At 34.1% G+C, this 12,060-nt stretch overlaps 1 protein-coding gene across 3 annotated transcripts; it reads left to right on the top strand.

Moving 5' to 3' along the window:
* Positions 1–332: 332 nt before the first annotated feature.
* LOC128158110 (uncharacterized) lies at positions 333–10,985 on the top strand. 3 transcript variants are annotated; one of them, XM_052820832.1, is made up of 3 exons: positions 359–451; positions 7,865–7,944; positions 8,626–10,985. In XM_052820832.1, the coding sequence occupies exon 3, from the start codon at positions 8,629–8,631 to the stop codon at positions 10,306–10,308; it is 1,680 nt and encodes a 559-aa protein (XP_052676792.1). In that variant the 5' UTR covers positions 359–451; positions 7,865–7,944; positions 8,626–8,628; the 3' UTR covers positions 10,309–10,985. The 3 variants fall into 3 exon arrangements, with proteins under 3 accessions (XP_052676794.1, XP_052676792.1, XP_052676793.1); XM_052820834.1 differs by lacking the exon at positions 7,865–7,944 and having other exon boundaries at positions 333–451; XM_052820833.1 differs by lacking the exon at positions 359–451 and having other exon boundaries at positions 4,052–7,944.
* The last annotated feature ends 1,075 nt before the right edge of the window (positions 10,986–12,060 follow it).

Raw genomic sequence — 12,060 nt, 5'->3', positions numbered from 1 at the left:
AAGAGGTAGAGGCCTACACATCAGGGAGTTTGATTTTATACACAAACTGATATAAGTAATAATTGGGCTAAAATAATATTACTGTTCTTCCACTGCATTATGTTTGATCAGGGACGTAAAATACGTCTCTGGCTTGATTTCATTGGCATATCAAGAAATATCAGACTATAACCTTGATTTAATGATTAAAATTATTTAACCATTGCACTGACACAATGTATTGATTATATCCGGAAGTTTTGTTTTGTCTTTTATTTAAATCAGTCACGTGATTTTAATAGGCCGCCGACCTAGTCTCGTTCAACCAGACGCTCGGCTGTCTCCGTAAATTTCCGACGAGCCGAGCGTCTGGTTGAACGAGACTAGCCGCCGACCAGGTAGAGGAGGAAACACGAACTAGGAAGATCAAACATGGATATTGTCGCCATTTTGAGTTGTAGGTCTTTATGAGGTGCGTAGTTTGTAAACGTATGTTATTACTGATTGTTGAAGAATTAGTTTAATCTAATGCTATAACAGAGTTGGCGAAATTGCCTAAACTGTACCAGGTTAATATGTTTTACGGTGTAACCGTTTGGAGGGCGAAGCCAATATAAATGGGGCTAGATCACTAGATGCCCTTTTAATCGTCTCTGGCATCATAAATTGTTTTGTTTGGACACTAATCTTATTGCTTATTAAATTTGTTCAAGCCCGGCCCAGATATGCTATAGACTACAGTCTGCCCCAGGTTACTGTTTCCATCACATTTTGAAAATGTTATAGAAAAAAAATACAATTGAAATCCTTCATTAAAACATCTTTTTTTTTTACTCAGATTTTCACAGGAAAGAAAAATTTATCATTTGCAATACAAATCTCCATAGATTTTTATTTAACAGCCGCTTTTTCAGCCGAACAAGTCAGAGAGAGAGAGAGAGAGAGAGAGAGAGAGAGAGAGAGAGGGAGAGAGAGAGAGAAAATTCAAATACAAAAACCTGTAAACAAATTTTCATTCTGGTATGTAAATAAATTTTGTTTGAACACTGAAATATTTCTTCTTCATATGCCAAGGGTTTGTGATCTGCACCGCTCCTAGAGATCACAGTCCCTTGGCTAGCAAAGGTAGGGATATTTATGAATAACTAATAATGAAGCAAAAAATCTTGGGACAGTTAAAATTATTTTGATTCTATCAATATACATGTGTATTATTTTGATGTCTTATTGTCTAGTCTGAAGTAATTTATACATATATTGGATAATACCTGGCTGCAGCTACATGTAGTATCTACATCGCAGATCTCTGGATAATTTCTAAGCATGAAGTATTTTAACTTTTTACTCCCTTATTTCAAATGTATGCAGTAAACATGAATTAAAGAGTAATGACATATATTTTTTTAAAATAAGAAAATCAATTTATCTTGAGAATATTTTACTTGTATGGAAAGATATTGAGATTATTTTTGGTCCCTAAATTCACTAAAATTTGTCATTCAAACACTGAATTATTAAACATTCAATGATTGATTTGTGCATTAAAACTAGAGAATTGAGATAGTACCCAAGCTAATTCACATAATAAGGTGCAAATGATGTCCTTCATGTATATTGTACATACCGGGGTGTATAATTTAATCTGAGTTTGTCTGACAAATGTCTTACATTTAGTGTTCAATGCATATTTGTGATTGTGAATGCAGATCAGTAATTCCTATTATAAATAATTTTTAAGTATTTAAAAAAAATGCTTATTACTCGAAATAATCTCCCTATTTGCTTTTATTTTTGTGGCGGTTTGGGAGTACTTTGAACATTTATTGTATTTTTTAATCATATACGAATGGTTTACACATTTGGGGGGGGGGGGGGGGGTGTGATGTAGAATGGGGAAATATTTTACAATGTGTCTGTCAAAGATTAGGATGTCTACACAATTAAGTTTTGATTATCTTTTGTTTTATATTGAATTAGTTATTGGTCGTAACTTATTATTTTATTTTTTTTGGTAATTAATTTAAATTCTGGGTACGAAATGACCTGGGTATGAGTATGTTAGGCTGCGATTTGAGATGAAACCTAAAAATGAAATTTCAAATTGAAAGTTGGGGAAAAATCGTCTTTGGTGTTTTTATATAGTAATCAGAAAGTAAATTTAATTCAAATACATGATGTTATATTTAATAGCAATGAATTAAAACTGCTTCACTGTTGGGACACGTTTTTTGTCCAATCAGATGTCCTGAAATTCATTTAATCGGATCTAATGCAACTGTTGAAAGTTGTAGAAAACGAAAATTTGTTTTCTTAATTAGGAATTAATTTTTCAAGAACACACTAGGTAAGTTTGAATGTACTTATCACTCATTAAACAAAGCTGATAAATTATCACCAAACGTGAAGTTAGTACGAGATTCAAATTCAACATGGACGCCGGTGATGTCACTGCGCGTGAAGTTATTCTTTTTTCCTCCATCTTGGAAATGTTTTTCAACTTCATAGGTATAGGGTGTAATTTCTATTTTTAGACATATATACACGTGTTGTCTATAGGGAGAGCTTCGCTCTCACGGGCCCTTCGGGCCCGTGAGAGGGCTTCGCCCTCTATGAGTAGTTTTGAGGGAATCGTTAAAATGGAGTGTGACTAAAATGGGTAGTGAAACCCGGGCCGGGCCGGGATTTTCGAAACTGATAACCGGGTTTTTGTTGATTTCTTAAAAAATACTTATTTGTTCTGCACGAAATTTGCAGGAATACTTTATTACAACTTGTTTTGTCTTCGCTGAAATTTTTATTATCACAGAACGAGTTTTTCAATATTTATCACACATTTTCATTTTTCAGGTGACTAAAATGGGTAGCGAGCCCGGGTTACACATTTTGGCGATATTAAGCGAATTACATTGTTGAATTTGGAAACTTGTGTATTTAATCATTACTATTTATGTTAAAATACTTAGCTAATTCAACAATTCCGTCAAAAATGCCATTTAATAATGATGATATACACAGATTAGAGCTTTAAAATTTAAATTAAATTAGAAGCAAGTCAATAAAAAATAAAACAACTTTTAAAAATTGAAAAAAAACTTATCCAACTTATCAAATTTAATTTATTTGATGTATTCATACATTTTATAAATGAAATGTTTTGTAATTGTTTTAGCAATTTAATTTTAAGTTTAATTGAGGAATAAATTCAGTATCTGTATTTCTGTATATTTTGGAGGTACAGTACTAACAACGCTGATCCCATATTTAACCATGCTCAAAAATCTTCTTCTCAAATACTATTTGACCAGAAAGGCTGTAACTTGTATGGAGGCATCCTCAGGTAGTGTAGATTTAAGTTTGTCCAAATCATGGTCCCCAAGGGTATGGGGGGGCCACAATGGAGGAATGTATAGAGAAAAATCTTTAAAAACCTTCTTCTCAAAAATTATTCGGCCAGAAAAGCTTAAACTTTTGTGAAGGCATCCTCAGGTAGTTTAGATTCAGGTTTGTTCACACCATGGTCCTCAGGGGTAGGGTGGGGCCACAATGGGGGATGAATTTTTACATAGAAATATATAGAGACAATCTTTAAAAATCTTCTTCTCAAAAACTACCAGGTATAAGGCCAGAAAAGCTCAAATTAGAGTGGAAGCATTCTCAAATAGTGTAGATTCAAATTTGTTTAAGTCATGGTTCTTGGGGGTAGGACAGGACCCGATGGGGGATAAATTTTTACAAAGAAATATATATAGAAAATCTTCTTCGGGCCACATGGATGAATTTTTATAAAGGAATATATAGAGAGAATCTCTAGAGAAAAATGGAGCCATAAAATGGAGAGGGGGGGGTATAAAGGAATAGAGAAAAATCTTCTTACAGGTACAACAAAAAAAGGGGTTAGGTATTTTCCAAATAAAAAATGCGGATAAAAATTTGGCAGATTTTAAATGGTTTATTAGCAATGTCTACTGTACTTAGTTGTCAAGATATTTTGATATAGCTGCAATAATGAGCCCTCTTCGATTTTTTTTATATCTGATGTTTACTGGAGAGGGCTACAATTCCACAGGATCTCCGTAATGGTGCAAAATTGATTTTTTAATGCGGCTGACCTCGATCTGAAAAGATCCATTTTTTATTGGACTTCCTTTAGATAAAATGATTTTTTAATTCAGGTTGAACAAATTAACCATATATAAATCAAAACCAGATAAAACACATAAGCATGTTGACCAGTCGTCTTTTTCAGCAGCCATGACAGTTCTCGCGTGATTTTATGGGATGTACGCTTAGAGTTTTGAGTGGCTTGATAACGTGAATGTCAGTGTAAATAATCGATCTTACCTCGTTATATAACCAAGACATTATTTAAGGAAGTGGTATATAATGGAGAATTCATATTTACCGCGTTAATTATGTTTAGAATAGGGGAATTCCTATATTCAGTTCAAGATCCGCTCCTGAATTCTCATTGGCTGTCCCAAAATAAAACCGGTCAAGGCCAGTAAACATGGCGGACAAATTCAACTTTCGTTGTTAACATACACAAAAAATAACCGATATATGGACTATACTTGATATTTTTGGATTAATTTATGCCATAGACATCTACAATGTTTGAGTTTAGGTAAGAAATGCAAATGTTATTGTCATTTATGTACGATTTGAGACGAAATCGTTGCGGGAGTGAATCACTCCCGCACTTGCACCATTACGGAGATCCTATGGAGTTGTAGCCCTCTCCCCCCAAAAAAAAATCGGGAGAGGGCTACATTATTGCAGCTAATTTTGATACTGTAATTCTAATTTGATCAGTTAAGGCTATTGTTACTCAGGTGAGCGATCTGGCCCCTGGGGATCTTGTTTACTATCATACAACTTGGCATAGGAATAGTAATCAATATTTAGAATCTATGAAAGACTTTACTTTTGGGCAGAATATTGGCATAGGAAAATATCATGTTTTTCAATTCAGAATTGCTGCAAATTAATGAGTCAGGAAAAAGGTAGTGACTTTGACTTGACCTTTCTGTGATTAAACTAATATAATCATTTGGTTATATGATCTGTTTTACTGTGTCAAAATTTCATGAATTCTTATGCCTCCCTTCGAAGAAGGGAGGGCATATTGCTTTGCTGCTGTCTGTCGGTCCACCAACAGTTTCCATTCATTTTCTTTGCAGATGATGAAAATATTGGAATTAAATTTGGAATACAGGTTTATCATGATAATATCTAGGTCAAGTTCGATTTTGGGTACGATCGAGCAATTTTCAATAGAGTTATGGCCCTTGGACGTAGAAAAATTCCAGTTATTTACAATTTCCGCTCATTTTCTTCGCAGAGGATGAACATATTGAAATGAAATTTGGTTTTCAGGTTTATCATGATAATATCTAGGTCAAGTTCGATATTGGGTACGATTGAGCAATTTTCGACAGAGTTATGGCCCTTGCACTTAGAAAAATTCCAGTTATTTGCAGTTTCCCTCATTTTCTTCTCAGAGGATGAACATATTGAAATGAAATTTGGTATACAGGTTTAAATCATGATAATATCTAGGTCAAGTTTGATATTGGGTAAGATCGAACAATTTTCGACAGAGTTATACCCCTTGGACTCAGAAAAATTCCAGGCTCTGGGATCATGAAACTGTCTTAAATCTTAAGTCAGACTTAAGTCAATAAATTTGCACTTAATTTTTAAGATTGTTCTTAAAGTGGATCACAAAAAAAAATGACTTAGGGTTAAGTCTGAAATATTGTCTTAAATCTTAAGACTGCTATTAGGCAGACTTAAGTTTATAGATTGTTACCAAGTAAGTTCAAAATGGCGACACTCGTTGGATTTTTAATAAGAAATGATCAGCAAAGAGGGCGGCTCCCTTGTCCTCGGGTTTTCTATTTATAGTTGAGGTTTTTTCCCTTTGTTGACTTGCTATTGAAGTTATTTCCCTTTGTTAAAGTAAAAGTGTGTAAGCATGTCTGTATAATGACTGACATGTTATCCAGTAAGAAAATACGCTAATATTTGTGTGAAGCATCTTTTAAAAATAATTTTTTAACTTTGTGATACATGTATATAATAATGTTTACGATGCAGCCGATAGGAATCTTCAAACGAAGAAGAGTTCCACTTTTAACAAATTCGGTCAAAAAATCGCGCGAGTTACTATGATGTTTAAGCTAAGACAAATCTTAGCTAAGTATTTTCTTAGATCATTTTGTGATCCACTTACGTGAGCAATCTTTAACTAAGTTTGAATCTGAGATTTAAGACAAAATTCTAACTTAAATTTAAGACAGGTTCATGATCCTGGAGCCAGTTATTTGCAGTTTACGTTCAGATGTATGCATTTAATAACATGTACTATTTCCCATTTGTGATGTAAATTAACTACATCATTCTATTTCTTGTAAAGAAAAAACAGCTTACCGTAAATAATCGAATTAAAGTCAGCAGTGATATAACAAGCATATAGGGTTAGAATAAGAGAACAACACTATACTCTGTCCCTAGTTTTTGCTTCCACCACTTGTTGCTTGATATTTCTATAATCATAAATACCTTTGCGCTCAAACTACGTTCATCCACTAATATGAAAAATGTCCAGAATATCTGTTTTGAAATGCCCCCCTCTCCCGCTTCAGGTTTGAATACACATCCTAAAATAGGAAGTCTACGTGGATTTTGCATTGAATCAGCCATTTTTAAGCCATGGTAACTTTAAAAAGTTGCCCGAGGTGTCACAAGTACTTCGGAATGGAGAAAAGATGTAAACATTTCCCTTTATTTATCTCCATAAGAAATTTGTTTTTGTTCCTGTGAACTTTTATGGGTGAAAAATAATAATTGTTCAATGAAGATATCTTGGATATATTCGATTTTATTGATTTCAACTATATTTCTTTCACAGGTATGTGTATTTTTATTAAAAATCATCAAAAAGTGATGGAAGCAATAACTTGGGACAGATTATAGTTATTTATTAACAAAAGCATTTCATCAATTTAATTTACCCGGTATGCAGTTTAAATAGATAAAATAGAGAAGATTCAATACTTCTTCACATTTAATAAGACTGAACAATTATAATAATTTTTTTTTGAAAATTATAATCCGGCTGCAAAGCATACTTATCAATTTTTGAATAGGCTATGCCAATTTAAATGGATTGTAAAATACATCGAAGAAGCAATGATAAATAATTTTAGATATACTCAAAAAATGTAACATTTTAGAACTACATATTGTATGTTATTCTAGATAATTCCATTAATTTAAAATAATATCTGCATGTACCGGTACCTAGTGTCGTGTAGGTGTCGGTTATTTTTTAGTCAGGGGGGATAAATTTTCAGACAAATACTTTTATTTATCTGTAATTTATCGTCAAGACCACGGCGGTGTTAATTTGCTGGACAACTCTACTGAAGGGATGCGCGGTTTTACCCGAGACACCTGTTTTTGACCGCGGGGGTGCATGAAAAATACGGGATCAGCGTTGAGAGTACTGTATTAGTCAAACCCTTTGACACAAGTACAACCGTTATGGAGAGGATCTTATTTTTTTTTTAAATAACTGTAAACAAATGGTTTCATGATTATTAAAGCATTAATCTGGCAGAGTTATTAACTAATTACAAGTTAACAACTAATTGTATTATCAACATTATAAGCAATAAACATCAGTTGCACAGTATGTTGTTGCATCACCCGTAATTATAACCCCTAAAGATTAAACAGTTTCGAGTAATTAATCATAACAAAAGTTAACTTAGGCTGTGAAAATGTGTTTAAAATTGGTTAATTATCATTTCTTTGCCTTTGGGGTTAATTTACAAGATTTTGAACTCATAATACAAGGCGACTTCAACTTCTCTTTCAGAGTAAATTCCGACGAAGTTACAGATCAAAAAACGACTATTTCGCCCTCTAGGTTGGTCCTTGATATGATACATATCTAAAGTAAGTAAAAAGCGATTGACTGTCCAGTGTGAGATCTAGAATTAGTCAAAAGCGATGCACGTATTAATGTAATTTAAGTAATTGTAGCCTCACATTAAAATTTCTCGCTCTCTCTTTCATTCAGATCATGCTCCCCTTGGTTACAAAAATAGCTGAAAAAGTACGATTGTGGCCCTTTTAGATTTAATAACTGCCTTTTTATCCTCAATTTATTTGCAAAAGATTTTTTTCCTGGACCTCAAGAGAACATGGGAAGCCATTTGCAATTTACTGAGAATTGTGGGTTCAATTCTGATAACAGAAAATTCATTAGGTCAAAGGAAGCAGTATTTTAAATTTTGTTTTTCGGTTTGGAGTTAGAGCTTGCAGTGCTTGCCGACATTTGTATATTAAATGATATTGTCCTACATGTCCTACAGACCTGGTTTTACAGGTTGGGACCAATCACTTGAATGGGTCATTATAGCCTGTTTGGGATATAATATCCTAAATAGTCAGTCACATTCTTTAAACATGTTAAAGAAAATTATATGTTGGAGAAATTCTTGTTTCAAAGCATTTAAATGTCTTCCTGTCTTTTAAGCTCTAAAGTGTCCTGTTTGCAAGAACCAAAGTTTTATAAGAAATAGTCAAATGGACAAAAACTATTAAAGTTATATATCAACCTTTTTATTTTTTCAGAGCATGAGTAAAAAGTATCTGACCATGGACAAGCGCTGGGCCCAGGATGTGTTACGGTGTCGTCTCTGTGAGACCCCGGGCCCCCCTATGTACTGTGACATTTGTCACATACATCTGTGTAAAGCCTGTGTGGGGGAACATCTCTCTGATCAATCCAAAGAACACAAAGTGCTGCCATTTAAAAAAAGAGGATCTACTCCTAAATGTCCAAAACATTCCTCAAACATAAGTGTACTTTACTGTGAACAATGTGACATTCCTATTTGTGCAACATGTGCTTCCTCTAAAGAACACAGTGGCCATAAATTTATTGAAATAACTAAAAACATTGACAGCAAGAAAGAAATAATTCAAAAAGATTTACAAGAACTAGAGAAATCCATTTATCCTAAATACCAAGAGATTGCATCTATCATTCCAGTCCAGAAATCTGCTCTGAATGAAAACTCCCAGAAATTAACAACAGAAATCGACAGACATGGAGAAGACTTGCACAGAGAAATAAACACCATTATCAGAAACATGAAATCTAACATGGAGGAAATGGACACCAAACACCTGGCTGTCTTAGACAAACAGGAAGATGAAATTAAACACACCATTTCTGAAATCACACAGACCATTACTGAACTGAAGACGTTACTGGACTCCAATGATGTCAGCCGTGTCTCTGCCTACAAATCCAGGAATGATGAATTCAGAAGATTGCCTCCGAAACTCACAGTGTCCTTACCAAGTTTTACCCCTCAGAAGATCAACAAAGAACAGCTTTATCAACAGTTTGGATCTCTGTCAGCGTCATCTATCAAAACAGAAGAACATGGCTACACCATGGAATCTCCCGGTGCTGAGTCCTCTCCCCTGGACAGACCGCTCATTGATGTACCACGGATCATCACACAGATAAAGACCAAGTATGAACGATTATACAGTGTGTCCTGTCTGAGTGATGAGGAGATGTGGACGTGTGGTGAGGACAAAATCATGAGTCTGTACAACCTCAGTGGGAAACTAGTAAAGTCAGTCAAAACCAATTCAGGGGACTTTCCACGGGACATAGCAGTGACAAGGAGTGGGGATCTAGTTTATACTGCTGACAGAGATAGAACTGTGAACATAGTGAAGAATAAAAAGATAAAGACAGTGATCAGACTACGGGGGTGGATACCTCTCGATGTCTGTAGTACCTCCTCTGGTGACCTCCTGGTTGTCATGGACAGTGATGATGATAAACAAACAAAAGTTGTGTGTTACTCTGGCTCCACAGAGAAACAAAGTATTCAGTACGACGACAAAGGACGACCTCTCTTTTCATCTGGTGAGTACACTAAACACATCAGTGAGAACAGGAACCTAGATATCTGTGTGTCCGACTGTGGAGCCCATGCAGTAGTGGTGGTCAATCAGGCCGGGAAACTCCGGTTTACCTACACTGGTCCTCCCTCTACTACCAAGGGATCATTTAGTCCAATCAGCATCACAACAGACAGCCAGGGTCGGATCCTGACAGCAGACATTAACATTATGCACCAGTGTATCCACATCCTGGATCAGGACGGACAGTTCCTCCGCTATATTGACAACTGTCATTTACAGGGTCCACTGGGTTTATGTGTGGACACCAGAGACAACCTCTTTGTGGCTGAGTACACAGGTACCGTGAAGAAAATACAATATGTCTAGAACATTACACAGCAGTGTAACATTGTTTATATGTATTACATGTTGACAAACTGACTGTCTGTATATATATAACATGTATTAGCATAAAGATAATTAATTATATTATATAATAGAGTCATGCATATAAAAATATACGTCCATTTAGTTCATGTCAACAATATCATTGTTTTGTTTATCATGTTTATACATCATAATAACAAACTGTTTTAGTGTAGTCATTGTATTGTCAATGAATTAAATGTTTATACATTTAATGTCTAAACAAAATGTGTACATTATAAGAATACAATCAGAGAAACCTTGTTTGGTATTTGTCAAAGAAATCAAAACATTTTAATGTTGATAAATGACACTAATGGTAAATTAAATATCTTTGAAAAACTTTTTTTAGCTCTCCTTTATATTAAGGTATGAGTTAATTTCTATCCTTTAATATAAGAAAATATAAATCATACATTTTTCTTCTGTCAAACATTATCAAAGCAGAAAAAATGAAGGTACATGTACCACATTTGTTGAACATTTGAGTGGTGTTTATTTGATCTTTGTCCATTAAGATTTCTGTCACTGAAGATTGAGTAACTTTTGTTTCTTACAAACTAGTAATAAACCCTGCAGTTGTACATTGTATACCTTAAATATTGTGTTATTATGTCTAATAAATGATTTGTAATCAACTTTGTTAATTGGTTTTAATTAGTTTTTGACCACATAATTTTAAATATTACGGTAAAATTGAAATGGACTTTCATGTTCAAACGGATGGAGGAAAATGTCTGAATGTTTGCATGATCTGGTAAAAATTGTTAAAACTGTAACCTCCTTCCCCTTTTTTTAAATCGATGTTTGCAAACATGAAAATAAAAAACAATAGACTACCTGAAAGGTTCAGCCAAGGGCTATAGGCTTTTGTTTATTTTCCTGAAACGTTTGGTTGAATGTTTTATTGCATCAAAAAAATTCTAATATAAAGTAGTCATTGCGTCAGTCATTTGTTGTATTACATTGCCTTATTTTTTAATATCAAGCAATTATAAAAGCATGAAATACTTGGCTTTGAGTTTCTAAAATGAAGCACTATTTGAAGACGTAGATATGCATATATTAGTATTACATGCGCAGATCTAGAATTTTTTCTCGGGGGGGGGGGGGGGTTCGTTTGAGTTGGGGGGGGGGGGGGGTCTGAGGCATATTTTTGGCAATTTTATTTTGTAAATATAAAGAAGGCCAGGGAAACAGGCTACTAACCCCCTCCCCTTCTAGATCCGCGCATAGATATTCAATACCTTAAAACCTTGAGAATTAGCCGGATTTGATAATAAGCCGGTTTTCAAAATAATCCACTTATTTTTTGCATTGAAATTACTAAAAAAAAACATGTTTTGAAATATTAAGACAGTCTTGACAGTGCCTTTCATTCAGGAAAGATTGTGTTTTCTACAATCAAGATATTTAACACAGTATTATTTTAATCACTAGTATTTTATTATGAAGGTATATAACATTTATGATTAGTTTTAAAATAAAACATCGAAATCTTAAGGAGTAGGTCAAGTAGTCGCCATTGCTAAAAGCTCACTGTTTTAAAGATAGACGCGCAAAATTAAAGACACAAACATTTTCATTTAACTCTTACATATGTGTAGCTGGGTATTCTACACCTTTTTTCTGCAGCCACATCAACTTCTGACCAGACCGGCCATTGTGATAGAAAATGTTAAACTCAATTTCATTGGTTAATATTCCTGATGG

The sequence above is a fragment of the Crassostrea angulata genome, chromosome 8, assembly GCF_025612915.1.
Source record: "Crassostrea angulata isolate pt1a10 chromosome 8, ASM2561291v2, whole genome shotgun sequence".
Lineage (NCBI taxonomy): Eukaryota > Metazoa > Mollusca > Bivalvia > Ostreida > Ostreidae > Magallana > Magallana angulata.
This window is presented reverse-complemented; position numbering and strand designations above follow the sequence as displayed.